At 36.8% G+C, this 17,992-nt stretch overlaps 4 protein-coding genes and 1 long non-coding RNA gene across 6 annotated transcripts; 2 read left to right on the plus strand and 3 right to left on the minus strand.

Moving 5' to 3' along the window:
* Positions 1-1,234: 1,234 nt before the first annotated feature.
* Positions 1,235-3,920, minus strand: LOC126755077 (phosphorylated adapter RNA export protein). Of its 2 annotated transcripts, XM_050467394.1 has the most exons (6): positions 3,850-3,914; positions 3,647-3,797; positions 2,738-3,554; positions 2,578-2,669; positions 2,235-2,505; positions 1,235-2,180 (listed from the first exon to the last, which is right to left on the minus strand). In XM_050467394.1, exons 2-6 carry the CDS (start codon positions 3,695-3,697, stop codon positions 1,960-1,962), a joined length of 1,452 nt encoding a protein of 483 aa, XP_050323351.1. In that variant the 5' UTR covers positions 3,698-3,797; positions 3,850-3,914; the 3' UTR covers positions 1,235-1,959. The 2 variants fall into 2 exon arrangements, with proteins under 2 accessions (XP_050323351.1, XP_050323350.1); XM_050467393.1 differs by having other exon boundaries at positions 3,647-3,920.
* Positions 3,921-4,091: 171 nt separating this feature from the next.
* On the plus strand, positions 4,092-5,383 carry LOC126755084 (uncharacterized). Its single transcript, XR_007666452.1, has 2 exons — positions 4,092-4,177; positions 4,502-5,383. It is a non-coding gene; the product is annotated as an uncharacterized LOC126755084 (long non-coding RNA).
* Positions 5,384-6,247: 864 nt separating this feature from the next.
* LOC126755074 (phosphopentomutase-like) lies at positions 6,248-11,093 on the minus strand. The gene is made up of 3 exons (XM_050467388.1): positions 9,731-11,093; positions 6,680-7,238; positions 6,248-6,604 (listed from the first exon to the last, which is right to left on the minus strand). The coding sequence occupies exons 1-3, from the start codon at positions 10,718-10,720 to the stop codon at positions 6,336-6,338; spliced, it is 1,818 nt and encodes a 605-aa protein (XP_050323345.1). The 5' UTR covers positions 10,721-11,093; the 3' UTR covers positions 6,248-6,335.
* A 98-nt stretch (positions 11,094-11,191) lies between these two features.
* LOC126755071 (E3 ubiquitin-protein ligase ZNF598) lies at positions 11,192-15,327 on the minus strand. The gene is made up of 8 exons (XM_050467376.1): positions 14,816-15,327; positions 14,584-14,729; positions 14,135-14,443; positions 13,812-14,066; positions 13,504-13,733; positions 12,324-13,438; positions 12,063-12,260; positions 11,192-11,982 (listed from the first exon to the last, which is right to left on the minus strand). The coding sequence occupies exons 1-8, from the start codon at positions 15,035-15,037 to the stop codon at positions 11,749-11,751; spliced, it is 2,709 nt and encodes a 902-aa protein (XP_050323333.1). The 5' UTR covers positions 15,038-15,327; the 3' UTR covers positions 11,192-11,748.
* Positions 15,328-15,661: 334 nt separating this feature from the next.
* Positions 15,662-17,823, plus strand: LOC126755080 (inorganic pyrophosphatase). Its single transcript, XM_050467398.1, has 6 exons — positions 15,662-15,956; positions 16,267-16,385; positions 16,520-16,915; positions 16,973-17,124; positions 17,190-17,299; positions 17,637-17,823. Exons 1-6 carry the CDS (start codon positions 15,680-15,682, stop codon positions 17,666-17,668), a joined length of 1,086 nt encoding a protein of 361 aa, XP_050323355.1. The 5' UTR covers positions 15,662-15,679; the 3' UTR covers positions 17,669-17,823.
* Positions 17,824-17,992: the final 169 nt, after the last annotated feature.

Raw genomic sequence — 17,992 nt, forward strand, 5'->3', positions numbered from 1 at the left:
TTTGCATCACTTTATGGTGTCAGTTCTCTAATCGGATATCACTCAGGAAAAGTCTTGGATGTCATTGTTAAATGTTCATACTGTAAACTATGCGAGTCTTGAAAAAAAAAATTAAATACGGCAGAATTTGAAGAGTGGAAAGAAGAACACTTCGAAAATGAACAATGTACCGCCAATCACACTGGAGCATCTGGAAACATGGAAGTATCTTCAATTATTTAAATGTTTAAACGTTCTATTGTAAAACATGGCTTAAGGTACGTAAATTATATAGGAGATGGAGATTCTAAAACATACTCTGGTATTCTCAAAGCCAAACCTTATGGTGAAAATTTTGTTGTCAATAAGAAAGAATGCGTTGGCCACGTACAGAAGAGGATGGGAACTGTTGAGGAAAAAATAGTCAATGGCAAAAAAACTCAAAAAAAAAATTCTTTTTGGTAAAGGTAAATTGACTAGTAAATTGATTGACAAATTAACTGTATGTTATGGCTTAGCGATAAGAAGAAACAGTGATTCAGCTGATAAAATGAGGGATGCGATATGGGCAACTTACTACCACTTCAGTTCTACACACAAAAACCCGCAGCATCAAAATTGCCCTGAAGATCCAGACACGTGGTGCACCTGGCAAAAGAGCATCAGCATCAGGTACTCTCTCATCGTTCGAACACCAATATACTCCATTACCAGATGATGTTTTAACTGCAATGAAACCAATTTATGAAGACCTGAGTAAGGATGAGCTTTTGGAGCGGTGTGTTGGAGGATTTACACAAAATAACTATGAAAGTTTCAATCAGTTGATTTGGAAAATTACTCCCAAAATACTTCCAGCTGGGTCGATAATCGTTCAAATTGCTGCATTAATCGCTGCTTGTATTTTCCATAAAGGGATATCAGCATTATTATTAATTATGCACGGTATAGACCTAAAACTTGGTCCAAATTCCCATGAATATGCCCGAAACATGGATGAAAACCGGGTAACCCCTTAAATATCGATTTTTAATGGTGAAATTAACTTACTGACACAAAATTTCAATTTTTAGTTCATTATTGCTCTACAGTTTAAGTTCTATTCTCTTTCTACAAAACGTATAGTGCAAGTAAATACCGCAAATGGTATAATTACTTTTAACGATCACTATTGGATTTTACTCGTTTTTGGAATTTTTACCAATCCTATAATTCGTTACTCTCCAAAATTTAGTGAATTGAAAACCACAAAGAATATTCAAAAAATGAATTTCTATGTATATATATACATATATTTACTTTTATTTACCGAAATGTATTATATTTATTTTTAAATCTATTTTAGTCTAATGTGAATAAATTACGAATGCCGTTTGTACGACAAGAAACGTTTTTCTTTAACATTTGACTTCGCAAATTACGTTTGTCCACAAATAAACACATTTTAAATATACGCATATGTGTATAATTTACATAATCGTTTGTGTATAAATTAATGTACTTTTTGAATTGTTTTTTTCGTTCTCTATTCAACCCTATTTATATAAAATTAACGATCAGCATTATATTACATATGTATATGTATACTTGTCACTTTTTTACTAGTTTTCTTATTTACAAACTGCGTTTTCTTAACTGAAGCTACTCGCAAGTGAATATATTTTAAATTTTTGTATGTACGTTTGTATATTAATTATTTACCCGAATCTTAGTTTATAAATATTAAGTTCGTATTCTACCGATTTGCAAAAAATACACCTCCTCTTTTACAAACTTAAAATGATGCAAAGTTTTTCAGCAATCTTCAATTTTCGATATAAATTTTAATGTATACTTAATGCATATTTAGTTCGTATGTAGAAAAGTGTTATATGTATATATATTTGCGTTGCTTTTGTTATTGTAGTTAATTTTTTTCTAACTTCATGCTTCACTCTACATTTCTTTATGCAATACTTTACGTTAAAGTCATTCTTTTGTTTAAAATAAATCCATTTCACCACAATTAACATCGAGGAAATCATCCTCATAACTGACTAAATCTTTTGATGGAGATGTTAAGGCCGCTAATGCCGATGCTGAAGTTGATGGTTTATCCTGTGAGGCATCATTATCAGCATCCGATGGAACATGATTGATGGCATGCGCTTTATAGTCTGGACTTTGTTCATTGCCCACTGGTGAAGGGGGTGGATTCGAAACTGCAATATACAAAAATTACGAAAAAATTTTCATAAAGGTATTTTAATAATTACTATTTCCGGGCTGGGTTTCTAAATCTGAGCCAAGCAAGAAGTGTTCTTTTCGGGTGCTAAGTGCCGGCAAGTCTTTCTCTTGTTCGCTTAAACGTTTTTTCAACTCTTCGACCTTGCGATCACGTGATAAGGATTCCATCTCTTTACGCCATTTATTAGTACGCTGTCGATCTTCAGAAAAAATAGACTTATGCTCTTCTAATGTAAGACTTTTATGATTTTTCAGTAGATATAGGAATACACCGCCTGGTGTACGACGACGTTTGCCATTCTAGAAAAAATATGTTATTTCGTAGTATTACGTGATATGTGCACAATAATTAATATTATTCCAAAGTTTTACCATTATCATCATGCCGCCATTGAATTCAATAAGTTGTGTTTCCTTATAAATTTCTACTGGCAACTTCGTGCCCAACACATCGACAATGCGTACTACAAGAATGAATTATAAAAATATCAGTATTGTATAGAAGCTTGAATGAAAACAACAATAAAAATACCCAATAATTCATCTTTTTCTTCCTGCAACTTGTTTGACATTTCACGTGCAACATCGGCTGGATCACGTCCTTCCAAGGGCTCCAAGTCAAGTATAATTCGTGGTTCATATAATGTATCCGAGTCGCTAGTGGGTGATGAGCCACGCCTTCCTCGCAGTGTACCTGTACGATAGCCTAAACGACTTTTAACCGAGCGTCGATGTGCAGCTGCTTCACTTGCACAGCGACCACGTTTTGCCACCGGCATTAATTCATTATCAGAGAAATCATCAGTTGAATTGGAGAGTCGGCGTTTGAGACAATTATCCCCATTTAATCGTTGAAGCAGGGAAAAGTCATAATTTTCAACGTTTCGATCATTGATTGCACCATCTAAACGTGCAACTTCACAGCCACGCATTTCTTCAGTTAACGCTTCTTCTTGCAATGCAGCTGTCCATATATTATACTTTTTGAATCGTGCACGCTTTTCTTGTGTCTCCATATCAGCTGGTGGTACACGTATCATAACTGTACGACGTACACGTTTTCGACGCTTACGTTGTGCATGCGCATCTGTTGATACTTCATGTGGCGATTTCGTTGATAATTTCTTTAGACATGCATCGGAAGATTCACTTGACGACGAATCACCACTACTACCATGTATATCCTCTAAGTCATCCTCTTCTAACGCGCGTTGCATATCGTGACATGTGGCCAATGGACTGCATTGTTCGGCTTTTGCAGTCGCCCCATCAACTGCAACCGTCGTGTTGATTGACAGCATACTTGGGCGTTGCAATGGTGTATAAACGTCATCGGAACTAGCAGATAGCTGCAAACGATTTACGTCAAATTAAACATGAATGTAATTTAAGAAATATCTTCACATAAAAAAAATCGTGCCAAGTGCCTATATGTGTATACCTCTCCATCCTCTAGATCGACATCGTAGGTGTTCGCGTTTAATTCCATCATTATTGCAGCAAGATAGTGTTGCGTTGCACTTTGACTGACGATATCACTTTCAACGATTCACAAGAAGTAAAGTATATTATACATATCTATTGGTAGTTCACTGTAAAATACGATGTGTAATAAATAATTTTATAATTAAATCTTTATATCACTGTATAAAATGCTGATATTTTTTCGTCTTGTCCTAACGCACGGTTTCCTTGAGAAAGTGTGTGCTGTATAGGGTTGCATAGCAGATTGCAGCAGAAGCAGATCAGCTGATGTATAACTGTCAAAATAAACGTAAGTCCATGCCGAAAATATCGAGACTCGAATTTTAAATATTCCAATTCTATCAAAATATTCCAAATCTATTCAGTCATCAGTTTTTTCTCAGTTCTATTAATTTGAAAAAATTAAAAACCGTGTATCCAAAATCGCTATGTACACACATATCTATATCACCATATTTCTTATATGTACTTAAAAAAACTGCAAGTGGTAAGCTTCTTTAGTTTTCAATAAAAATAAATTTAGTTTAAAATAAAAATCTTATGGAATTTTAGCATATTACTAAGACTTTTTCCTTCATATATACGGCTTAGCTCAAGTATTCAAGATATTCACAAAATATTTCCTTTAAAGTTTGTCTCTCATCATAATTTTCTTAAAACGGTTTTTAATGACATCCAATTTTATATATTTAGTTCTAACAATGGATTTTTAACATTTGTGGACACTTTCACAAGATCAAACAAAAGTTTAATTTAACATACGAAGTCTCAAAATGAATGGTAATTGTTATATTTTATATATTTTCAAAAGATTCACTCATTGGGAGCACCAACTATACGAAGAACCGGAAGTGATCCAGCCAAGGACAGTTATTTCGCATATTTATGACTTGATTTTCGGAGAACACCTTTACTTAGCTACCCATTTCTATAACTCTCATGTTGATGAAGGTCATTTCCACAAAACTTTTTGCTTCATCCCAGTTGTCAAAATAACGGATATTTTTTCTAAGTTTCCGGCGGAAGTAGCAGAAGAGAGTATGTATGTATATGTTGCCTACATATAAAGTAATCGGCCGACCGGTCACATATTATGCAGAATTTACAAACGGATTTCCTAAATATATTTGAATCCAGATAAATAAGCTTCGAATTTCTCCTGAAGAACACATACACGAAGAAGCTTTCCTGTTTCCAGGTCCTGCTTTTCTTTACTAATTAAGCTTCGGACGCAACCACAAACACTAAGAGCCATTCACAGAGGACTAATAAAAACCTTTTTATACCCTCTACCAGTGAGCGGCTTTCTTGGAATCAAAATATAATCCACCGCAGAAGACGTACCAGATGTCTCGTTACACTAAAGTGGCTTCGCGTGTTATAACGCATTAAACTCTTACTAATTCATAATAGACCCTGACAAATGTACATACCTAACATATTCTGCATGCTTAATGCCGAATGAATGCGATGATACTAACCACTTCTTTTCATGACCTCAAGCCTACTCACATTACTTTCATTTTTCTATTTCCATTACCTTTTTTTGTGGCTTCCATTAAATGATTTCGAAGATAATTAATTTGTACTCCCTACAAATAGCATTACGTTACAACTATAACGGTTCAAATGTCGTCTAAACAAATGAAGTCCATAGGGGAAGAAACTCTACTGGCCCTTCTTCCAAGGGACGGCGTTACGAAGAGTGTATAATTTACAAAGAAGGTTAGAAATACTCTTTCACGCTCAACCTACTACTGAGAGACAGCACTATCCAGTGGCTGACGGCTCGAAAACACCGGAAGGCGTTGGAGCAGGCATTGCGGGACCGCACACCAAACTATCCCTACCAATAAAAGGTTTCCGATCATCTTTCAAGCAGAAGCCTTTGCTATAAGTCAGGGTGCAGAAATGAATCTTCATCGCAACTATCGCAGTCAGCGTATCGCTATCCTCAGCGATAGTCAAGCAGCACTGAAAGCGAACTCAGCTTATGAGGTCAAATCGATTTTTATGGAGGAGTGTATAGCAAGGCTGAACCGCCTATCAGTTTGCAATAGTGTACATCTGGATGCCGTGGCATAAAAGGGTAGGTGGCAATGAGCTGCCCGAGAGAACGGTACTGGTACCAGGCAGCAGGAATGCGCCACGTCAAGCTACTACTGAGAGGGTACAACCTTGCAAATTCCGTCTCCTTGTCGCGTTCTAAACATGACAATATCGGCTCAGGAAGCACTTATCCAACATGAGCATAGTTTCTTGCGCAATCCGGTTTTACGACATAGAACAGGAAACTCTCGAACACCTGATTCTAGACTGCCCCGCAATTTGTAGAAACAGGCTCAAGGCCATTGGTTCCATCTACGTGGAGAGGAATCTCATCACCTCAGTCGCGCCCAGCAAGCTCCTGGAATTCTTAATTATTATTTTCAATTATTTTCTATCTATCTAAAACAATAACAACACGTCACTACTTTGTTACATTTTTAAGAAAATATAATTTTATGGTTGTAAATATTATTTATTTTTACATTTTAATTAATTTCTACCACGTAATCGTAATTTCGTGCAGTTTTATAATATACTATATAAGTCTGTATGTATTTGGGATTTAAAAGTTCCATCAGTTTCATGGAAAAAACTGTTTAATCCGCCTTTGGAGTTAAATTGTTCACACTTGGCTGCAAGAATTCCTCAATAATAGCTGAAACCATTTCGTTCGTGGTATTAATGAGAGCTTCGAAGTCCGACTGCCCGGGTTGGGCGCACATTTCGGCGTAATATTTAATTTTGGGCTCGGTGCCGCTTGTGCGAAGTGTTATGACGAGTCCATTAAAGAATTTGAACGTGATCATTTGGGTGCTGGCGCTTACAGGTAAAATTGCATTACCGTCAGGTTGCTCGGTATCGACGCCTGTTCAATATAGACATTCGTACATATGTACATACCATAGAATAAAAGCAATTTTCACCTAAATTTTGAACTTACCATTTGTTAAATCGCGTATAAATTGAATTTTATATTTCCCATTGAGTATCGCATTGGGATATGTTTTCGGTGATCCGGAAAAATTGCGTAATCTTTCGAAAATCTTGTTAATCACTACTGGCTCATAGCAGAAGAAATACGAGGCATTGTTATAATGAAATCCGTACTCTTTGTAAATCTCCTCGAGCTTCTGATCGAGCGAAATACCCTTGACCGCATGCAAATAGTTGGCCATTGTAACAACTTGACAAGCAGCGTTAACACCATCCTTATCATAGACTGTTGTACCGAACATAAAACCGATGGATTCTTCAAACGAGAAGAGCACAGTTTTGCCACTCTTAATTAGACGATCAGCCTCGTTGGCCATCCATTTGAATCCCGTTAATGTTTCAATAAAATTAAAGCCTTCTTTATGCGCGTAAGCTTTAAGTATCTTGGAGCTAACAGTGCTAGCAATCATCCAGCAGTTTTTAAAATCAGGACACGGATTTTGGTTTTTATACAAGAACATGGCCCACCACCCAAGTAATGCCCCGATTTCATTGCCCTTATATATCTATATAAGTAAAAAAAAAAAACAAGAAAAAGAGTTAACTTTGTCCGCACCGAAGATATAATATCCTAAACAGAACTTTACAACTATACGTATAACAAATTCGCCACTTCTTTCAGTAATCTGACGATAGAATATCGTATACAAGGTTAATCACACTATGAACGAACTGGAACTGGTAGGAGGAGATCTACTTCTTAGTTATAGACGGATTTATATTTCGGGACTAGTATGGACAGCACAGGATCACACTACGCTATTGTCCTAAAACTAATGATCTGATCTTTGCTTTCTGATCATGAGATCAGTTGTCCTACAAATGCAACATCCTTCTAGCAAAGAGCAAAAGAGTTGATCGAAATTGATCTGTTGAATAACTTTTTTGCATTATCTTGCACTTTTGTTAGGGGTCCATGGCCGTGTAGACAGGACAAGCAAGATAATCTGGGATATCTCTAGTGAGACATAGTGATTCACAAACTGATGGATTACTGCAGAGGAAAAAAGCTTCTCCTTATACTGGGGAGCGATGCCATCGCAGCACGGACTGTAAAATTTATTATAAGTAGTAATTTAAGTATTAAGAATGTTGCTAGTAAACCCACCCGCAAAGTCGACCACCTGAAAACTTAGTTATCAATGGTGGACCGATAAACTCTCAGTGCTTAAAATATCAGTTCGTAGATTTTCAATAACGCCAAACTTACTGGTAACTGGGAGAAATACAAGCAGCTCCAAACAACTTATAATAAAAAAATTAGGTCTGCGAAAACCAATAGTTCAGTAAATTCTGTGAAAACGTCTCTTCAGCTGGAGAAGCAGCCAGGCTGCACAAAGCGTTGGCTAGAGGTAGGACTGACACACCATTAGCCATAAAAAGATCTGATGGGATCTAAACAACCAGCACAGAGAAAAGAGCAAAGGTATTCTTGCTTGAGTACTTTCCAGAGAAAGACCAAAGACTTTCGTGAAGACCAAATTCCACCAGACGCAATCAAGTGGGTACTGACTTCCTTCTGGAAATACCCTAGAAGTTACCAGGAAAGGATGGCATCTTCCCAGCACTTCTGTAACTAAGAGGGCAAGTTCTATTGCCACACCTTGAGGGCTGATGAGAGATAGCCTTACTATGACGCATATCTCAGAACCGTGGAGAATAAAAGGGTAATCTTTATATCTAATATAAGAAGGAAATACTACTCAATGGCTAAATCCTTCAGACTTATTAGTCTCAATTCCTTCGTACTAAAAGGAATGGAAAAGATTATAGACAAAGATATGAGACAGAAAGCACTGAAGAGCGCACCCTTACATGTAAATCAGCACGCGTACAGAGCAGGTAAGTTTACAATTTCCACAACAGCAGGTTCTACGATACCGGAATTGACCCGGGTTTTATCCGGCCAAGGGCTGTTATTGAGGTTCTAACCCTGACACCCAGCAGCATGACCTGACCAGTATGGGCATTGAGTTTTTTTGCTGCGTTCCCGCCAAAAGGCTTCACCATAACTCCACCTCGGTTAGATGTAATACGTGCGATAGTTGGAGTCATCTTAAGATCTGTTCAGGTCTTATGACACATAGGGAATGGCCCACTGATTATGTGACTCCGTGCTGCCCACGCAATACTGCGACAATAACCCCCATACCTCGTTCGATGCGAACAACAAGCATCCTCTTTGGTCCCACTGAGCTTGACTACGCAGTATGACTCCCAGTCTGTGATTTCGATGACAGCTAACATATTACTCTCTCCCAAACCGAGTTTCGATAATAACTGCAACAACAACATCAGGTAGATATACTATCACTGCTCTGTACGCCTGAAATGATGAATTCACTGGAAAATATTGAGGTGGCGACATGTGCTTCCTTAGACATCGAAGGTGCTTTTGACAATGCGTCTCACGCAAGTGTGATTAGAGCACTGGAGAAAAGGAAGGTGACAGCTCCAGTAAGCAGATGTATAAAGACTTTACAATGTACTAAGATCGCTGAAACCATTGTGTGCAAGATTCGTCTTGGTATAACGAAAGGTTACCCACAGGGCGGGATACTGCCCCCATCTATGGGGAATCGTAGTAGGTAAGCTCCTTGAGCTGCTTACAAACGATGGAGTTGGGTGTCAAGGGTAAGCCGACGACGTGAAGACCCACTGCATATCTGTATCTTGTCCGTCCAGCTTTCGCAAGACTAATTCACCTCAACAGAGGTGCTTTTCCGGTATGTTAGGATTTTGATAGCTATTTAGGTGTTTTCTGTTATAACAAAGAACGGATGTGAAACTTTTCAAATAAACCTCAGAACTGCACTAAGCCTGAGGTCGAGAGAAACAGATTATTGCGCACCGGATTTTTGTCGATTTTGATAAAACTCTTATAAAAGAAATAAAGATCACTTGAATAATCGCTAGGTTAATTTTTAGCATTAATTATCAAGAAGATTTATAATTATAAAATTATGTTGACTTTGTAAAAACAATGTTCCGTAAGTACCTTCCATTCTCTAGTCATGGGATTTCTTGTCACCAAAGCGAAGCGATCTGCATCTGGATCATTTGCAATTACATATTCTACATCCTCTCTTTCCGCCAAATTGATTGCCATATCTAGTGCGACTCTACCTTCCTCTGGATTTGGAAACGCAACTGTGGGAAACTCCGGATCTGGATCATTTTGTTCTTTCACATAAATTACTGGCTTAATTCTTACAGCCTCGAATACCTTTTGCAAGAATGGATAACCAACACCATGCATTGCCGTATAGACAAAACGCAATTCACTTCGACTATTGATATCGATGAATTCCTGCGGCACTCCAGCCTGCACACGCTGCACATAGGCGGTTATAGCATCCTTTGGATCAGCCAATAGACAAGTGCATATATATAAGCCATTTGTATCGAATGAATCTTCCCATGGTTCTAAATTTTCGAGTATTCTATTGTGTATGTGCTTATCGTGCGGTGGCACTATTTGTGCTGAATTCTCCCAATACACTTTATAGCCATTATCATCCTTCGGATTATGCGAAGCGGTGACCATTACGCCAGCCAGACATTTGAAATGTTTTATGCTGAAGGGAATCATCGGTGTGAGCACCATCTGCCTAAACAGATAAACTCTGAAGCCGGCACGTACAAAAATATTGGAAGAGAGCTCAGCGAAACGTTTACTATTATGACGACCATCAAAGCCGAAGACTATGCCACGCGTTCGACATTCGTTCTCACTAAACTGAGTGCGCATATATGTGGACAGGCCCTGTGCGGCCTGCACCACGACCAGTTCATTCATGCCATTAAAACCGGCACGCATACGCCCACGCAAACCCGCTGTACCGAATTCCACACGTTGTAGCAGTACCTGCTTCAATTGATTCCAATTATTACTTTGAACTAGATTGAGAATTTCATTGCGCGTCTTTTCACATTTGTCCCACTTTAGCCACTGATCGATCTTCGCTTGTAACTCTGGCGATGACATCCTGTTTTCGTAGAAATTAGATTAATTTGTTATTTTATTTTTACTAAATATGACGGAAATTTTTGCTTTAAATTTTCGTATAATTAAATTTTTATATTTTTTTAATAAATTTTTTGTGTGTATTTTGTAACGTTCAAAGCAAATTGAAAAATTGTATTTTTTTTTGACACCACTTTGACACTCTTCACAACTATTGGTTTATAAGTAGCGAGTGGCGAATTATAAACAATAATAAACGCGCACAATGTTATAGAAAATAAAGTGTTTGTACACGATTCAATTTATCAAAATACAAATTCAAGCATATACATACATACATATGGATATATGTATGTTTATTTCGAGTGTGAGTTCTGATTTTCTCGTCTCCACTACAGGCAGTTCATATTAAAAATAACAATGGTTTTCCAAAAGTACACTAATCAACATTACACAGCTGCTGTTCCCATAATTCAGTTTATATACTTCATGTTTTACCATTTTATCTCAAATATATGTTTGTATTTTATTTTCATTGTTATTATTTTACGTACATTAGATAGTGCAAGGTTTTTACTCAAATTAAATTTGTACAGACATTAAAAGTTTAAGTGACTATTGCTTTATATTACATATTTTATCTTTATAATAACATTTTGCTATGCAATTTAAACTAATTTAATACTTAGTTAATCTCATTTGCAACTAATAATACAAATTACATAATTCGTATTTTTTGTTTTGCAAAAGTTGACCTCCCTCGTAAAGGACCGCACACACTTTTAGTATCTTATGGTTTAACATTGCATGCATTACATACATGCATACATGCATACATATGGTACGTATATGCAGTACTCCATTTGTCGTGATGTGCTGTATAAACATATGCATATTTTTATTGAAAATTATATATCAAATTAATCGAAATTCATAATGCACATTTTGGCGTACGTTTGATGATTGCATTTCTTGTAATTGGATATCGAAACTGTTTAACACAAATGATTTTGTTAATTTTCACTACTGTTAACTTAGTAACTTTTTAACTATTTGCGTGCATTTCCAGCTAGAGGCGTGGCAGTTTTTGTCATGCTACTGCCACTATTGCCATCACCAAGCATCGGAAAGTTTTCTTTAAGTTCATGTTGTTTGCGATGGTTCTGCAGATCGCTGGACATCAGCACTTGCTTGCAAATCGAACACACGTCTAATTTTTGCGTATTTTGGCGTTGTTCAGGTGAAAGTGTCTTCAAACGTTGCGTATGCACCAGATATAGTTCCTGAAGTAAGGCGTAGCGTAATTTAGTAACTTGTTTTTTTTTTTTTCAAATGTTTAGAAATAGTGTCAAGAATTACTCACCTGCTGTTTATTAATGTCGGGCAGTAGAGCTAATAGCTCCGGGAAGATGCCATCGAATCTATCTTTAAGTGCCGCCTGACAATGCTCGTAGTAGGGCTGAGTTTTGTAGACGCCTTCTCTGAATTTTTGCGATATATAACGGAATTCTTCCATAGCTTCGGGCGTCTTTAAGGCATCTTGAAAGTGGGAAACTAGTTTCTAGTAAAATACATATTTGTAAATTTTATTTCTTTCTCCTGAATAAAATATGATTCTTTTTACCTGATTGCGAGTGACAGCATCTGTTGGCTGAATGTAGGGATGCGTTCGCACAATGCTATATCTTTCGCCAAACGAGCTTGTAAAGGTGAGGTTGTTGGGTGACTTGGCTATAGAATTGACTGTAACGTTGGTTGATTGAAACCCTGGTGGTGGTTGTGTGTTTGCAGATGATTGTGCGAAGCCAGGTGGTGGACGCATTTGCGGCATGCCGTCGTTGTCATTGCCATTGTCCAGCGATGATGTAGGTGAGGTAGAGCTTTGATCACGCTTCAATGAATTGTTATTAGTATTGTTGTTTTTTTCTTTAGATTTTCCATTTAACTTCTGCTGTTGATTGCTATTATCACTACTCGATTTTTCCTTTTTATCTTTTGATTTCTTATCTTTTTTGTTTACACTTGTTTCTGTAGCATTTGTACTTATTTTGTTATTTGTAGCTGCTGGCTGTGTTTGTTTTTTGTTCGTTGTATTTACGATTTGTTTGTTGGTGTTTTCTTTTGATAATAATGGCGCTGGTGCTACTTTAGCTTTTCGATTCTCTAATTCGCGTTGCCTTTTATCAGACTGCTTTTGTCCTTTTGCCCAATTATTCGCTTGTACGTGGTTGGATTTCGATGAAGAGCCTAGACCCAACGAGGGAAAATCTTGCGACGTCAATTTTGGCGCACTGGCTTGTTCGGAGACTTTTCGATTTTTGGCATCAAGCTCTTCTTTTTGCACGGTTTGGATCTTTTGAAAACTACTAGCGTTTGCTACCGACACGTAATCGTCAACGAGTGGCCGATGTTTCGCCGACACATTTGATAACGGTATATGTGCACCAGAAGGCAACATATCTTCATCGATGGGATTACGCGGGGGATGCTTTTTCGATTTACCCGAAGCTGGTAAAGCTGGGAAATCCAACGCATGGGGTTTCTTTGACACAGCTCCGCTATTGTGGTTTACACTAGATGTTGGGCGATTGGAGACATGAAGTACCATACCCGTGGCTCCATTAGATGATGCATTACCACCAGAGCTACGACTGATGGCTCCTTTCGAAACAGCGGGTGCTTTACGTAAAACTGTAGATATAGGTGGTGCTGCTTGATGCGTACGTTGTTCATTATGTTCTAAAATATTCAATCAACAATCAGAATGCTTACGACGTAATGGAGTATAATTATAATGATAATACCTCCTCCACCGCCGGCTCCCAGTGCAGGAAAGTTTTCTTTTGTACGAGCTAAGCCGGAAGCGCCACTTCGTAATCGGGTGAAAGTTGCTGGTACCAGAGGCATGCTGGGGCCGCCGCTAGTGCCAGCCAATGACGGAAAATCTTCCTCATTACTTCTGTCAATTGTTATGGAGCGTTGCTGTGCAGCCTGAGATGTAGAAGATTCTGCGGGTGCATTGTAGTCATCAGGGCTATTTTTAAGAAAGGCGAAAAATTTCAATTCAGTACTAACTGTTATAGCCTACAAGGAATAAATCTGAAATACTCACACACGCGAACGGACATTGGTGATGCCACCGTCTGGCAGTCCAGGCCGTGCTGGTCGCCCAAGTGTTATTTCCAATTGCACTGTTCGAGTTTTCTTCGCTTCTTGCTTATTCAAAGTGCTACCGTGAACACTGGCGAAATGAGCCTTATAGTCGATTTCAGTGCGAAATGCTCCAATAAATTGTTCAGTTGCACATCGGCCTTCCTCACAAAGGAAGTGACGCTCTCGAAAATGATTAGCTAGAGCATCATAATCCCTTTGACATAACAAATACGAGTAATTTCATAAATAATATGTTTTCCAGATCAATAGAATGTTAAATACCTGTAAAAGTCATTGGACTCGTCATCACAAAAGTGACAGAAGTAATGTTCTCGACGCTTATGACGAAACAGTTCGTCGCGATCCAAATAGCGCTTCTTACAGAACTCACAAAGCGGATGTCCGCGATGTGAACGGTTATCACGATCACCTTTCGTGCGATGTAAACCTAGTTCGGCTTGCGTGTAGCAGCGCCGCTCGAAGGTAAATATTTTCAAATGTTCTGTGCATAGGTCACAGAAATGCAAGTCGTGCTCTTTACGCACATGATATTCAAGGTCTTTAAATCTTCGGAAGGGCGGCACATTACATCTGTATATTGAAAAAAAAAAGAAAAAAAAATACATAACCTTGACAGCACTAGATTAAATACATTTATACGCTTATAGATATATATAAATATGTATTATAAATACACATATATTTGAGAATATATTAAAATTTAGACTTACTTTGGGCACGGATGGTCTAATAAATTAAAATACGCCTGCTGTATTTTCGCTGTGTAAAAACCGATTTTATATTTCTTGTTATAATACCCTGAACGATTTTTGGATTCAAGTGTACGATATGGCAGTTTATCAAAGGAGAAAATCACCTGGTAAAAATATATACATATATAACAGAGCAAGTTAGCTTTCTGTAGCAATAAAAAAACATTGGTGATTACAAATTGAAACTCACTTTAGACAACACTTGCCGACAAATGGGACACTCATTCTGCTCGCAAAGTACACGCAAACGTGTGGAGCACTCATAACAAATGGGATGATCACATTCACCAATGGAGTAGATTTCCACTTCTTTACAACAAAGTACACAAGCATCATGTTCCGTTTCTTCACTTGATGGCTGTTTGTTTGCGTTGTTTCCAGAATCATTAGCAGATTTTTCACCTGTACTCATTTTGGACAAATATAAAGCAACAGCTGCTTAAGTCGAGTGAAGGGCAGGTGTTATAGCACAAATATATCTTATCGAACGGGCTTGTTATCCGTTGGCAGTGAGCAGCCACCGTCACTTTCAAAATGTCAAATTACCAATAAATACAATACAGATATTTATAATAAACAATTGTCAACGAAACACAAGTTTCTTTTTGTTAAAAGAAGTTGCACAAGTATCTAAATTTCTAGTTAAATTGGTGTAAAATACGCAGTGAACGAACAACACGTTGATGAAATTGTACAACTTTGTAAAATCCAATTTGACAGTGTGGATGACGTGGAATTTGAAAGTGATGCCAATTAAAGTGCACAAATCTATTTGCAAATAACATTTTATATAATTTGACTGAATTAGTATAGTTAAAATAAAACTAAAATTTTTCTTCATTTTCATTAAATGTGCAGATAAGCAGTTATGACAGCAAATTCAACAAAAATGTTATAACACTAAAAGAAGCACTCAATTTCAACTTGTGTGAATACCTCAATTGGAATCCATCGAAGAATGCAGAATGAAGCGCCGCCGTTATGTTTTGTTTTATGACGGCGAAAAAAGTGATTAGATGAGAACGGCGCGCCACTTTGTGAAGTCGAATCTGCAATGGCAAATTGTTCACTGGCATTCACTAAATTTTCGTTTTTCGGTCGAAGTACACACGTGTTAAAACGGTTACAGTTGACGTCGGCATATCAAAAGTTCGCTATAATAAATCCTGAAAATTACTCACAGTCTTTTCAGAAGCGTTTAATTTCACATTCTATAGCATTATCTCAAGTTTCGAAACAGATCAAAGAGAACAAGAACAGCTATAAAATGTCGGAATATACAATCATCGAAAAAGGAGCACCTAACTCAACTAATTACAGCATCTACATAAGTAACTATATTGACCACATAGATATGTAGTTTAACATAAATTATTATAAACAGTTGACCTTTGCTTATTTAAACATCCTATTAAGTCGGATTGTTATATAATACAAATATTGATAAGCCGGTAGTAGTTTTTAATAGCATTATGAAATAATTTATTGGGTGCAATTGATTGGTACCGACTGGGTCAATTTTAAAATAATTTATTATGTGCGTGAAAACTATTTTGTCAACTCTTGGTTAATTTAATCTTTCGAATCTAAGCTTTAAAGGATAGTATTAGATATGTTCTTATTAATTTACTACTTATTTAGAAAATTCGGCTGGAACTATCGTTTCGCCCTTGCACGACATTCCATTGTATGCCAATGACACGAAAACCATCCTTAACATGGTTGTGGAAATTCCTAGATGGACAAACGCAAAAATGGAGGTAAACAAAATAAATGTCTAATAGTAATTGCAATTTGTAAGCGTGCATTACCCCACTTTGACAGGGTATAATAAATGCGCATGTTGCGTGCAGCTTGTTTCATCAGCAAATAAATAATTTTTTTTTAATTATAGATTAGCACAAAGACCCCACTGAATCCCATTAAACAGGATGTTAAGAAGGGTAAACTGCGCTTTGTAGCTAACTGTTTCCCACACAAAGGTTACATTTGGAACTATGGCGCATTCCCACAAACATGGGAGAATCCTGGACATATCGAGCCATCCACCGGCTGTAAAGGTGATAATGACCCAATTGATGTTTTGGAAATTGGTTATCGTGTTGCAAAACGTGGTGAAGTAATACAAGTTAAGGTATTGGGTACAGTTGCATTGATTGATGAAGGTGAAACCGATTGGAAAATTATTACTATTGATGTCAATGATCCATTGGCTGAAAAAATGAATGATATCGGCGACGTTGATAAATATTTCCCAGGTCTATTGCGCGCCACTGTCGAGTGGTTCAAAGTAAAATATGCGCAAATCGAGTTGGTACACATATACTAATTCACCATTTACTTGCAGATCTACAAAATTCCGGATGGCAAGCCCGAAAATAAGTTCGCTTTCAATGGAGATGCCAAATGCGCTGCTTTTGCCAACAATATCATTGAGGAAACAAACAAGTTTTGGCAAGGTTTAATTACAAAGGAATTGGACGGTGGCGAAATTTCAATGTAAGTACTTAATATCGATTTGTGAATGAATTGAATTTTTCAATTATAATCTTTTAATTTTGCAGCACTAATACATCAAACAGTGATACACCTGGATACATTAAACTTGAAGAAGCTGAACAAATTGTTTCGTCAGCACCTGAAGGTGGTGAGCCCGAAGAATTGTCGGATACAGGTAAGATTGCATACATCAAAAACCACTTATAAATTATGCACGCTTGCCTGCTTGTAATGTTCCTTATTATTAACTGCACAGCTGTAGAAAATAATCACAAAGAGACACTCTATATATTTATTACTTTATAATTATCAATTTCCTATAGCTAAAACTATACAAAAATGTTTACTAATTTTTCAAACTATCTTGGTAGTTTGTGTTGTATATATGCATTCAAAGTGAATTTAGTTCTTATAAATGTTTGCAAATCTATTTATTTTGTATATTCTTAGTTGTTGTTATAAATAATAAAACATGTTTTTGGAATAAAATTGCTTTTTCTTTTTTCTTGCAGTTGATAGATGGCATTTTGTACATTTGAAGTAAGGCAAAAATTCTGTGATACAGTGACACACTGGCCTTACAAACAACGCTGGCGTCGGGCTATATATTTTCCATTCAATAAAATAAAAGTGTAACTATTCGTAAATATGCTATACACATTACCAATAAACTTATATATGTGTGGGCATACATAAAAATGTTTTCTTTAATTATTATAGTAAGTCTAGTTCCTTGCGAAGGATGAAAATATTTTGGGATTAAACACTAAATTTAGAGAACTTCATATTAATTTTTCGTACATTTCGGTTTATTTCTTAATAATTAATACAATATTATACTTAAACTCCTTTAAATATTTTAATTGTT

The sequence above is a fragment of the Bactrocera neohumeralis genome, chromosome 4 (genome assembly GCF_024586455.1).
Source record: "Bactrocera neohumeralis isolate Rockhampton chromosome 4, APGP_CSIRO_Bneo_wtdbg2-racon-allhic-juicebox.fasta_v2, whole genome shotgun sequence".
In the NCBI taxonomy this organism is placed as follows: Eukaryota; Metazoa; Arthropoda; class Insecta; order Diptera; family Tephritidae; genus Bactrocera; species Bactrocera neohumeralis.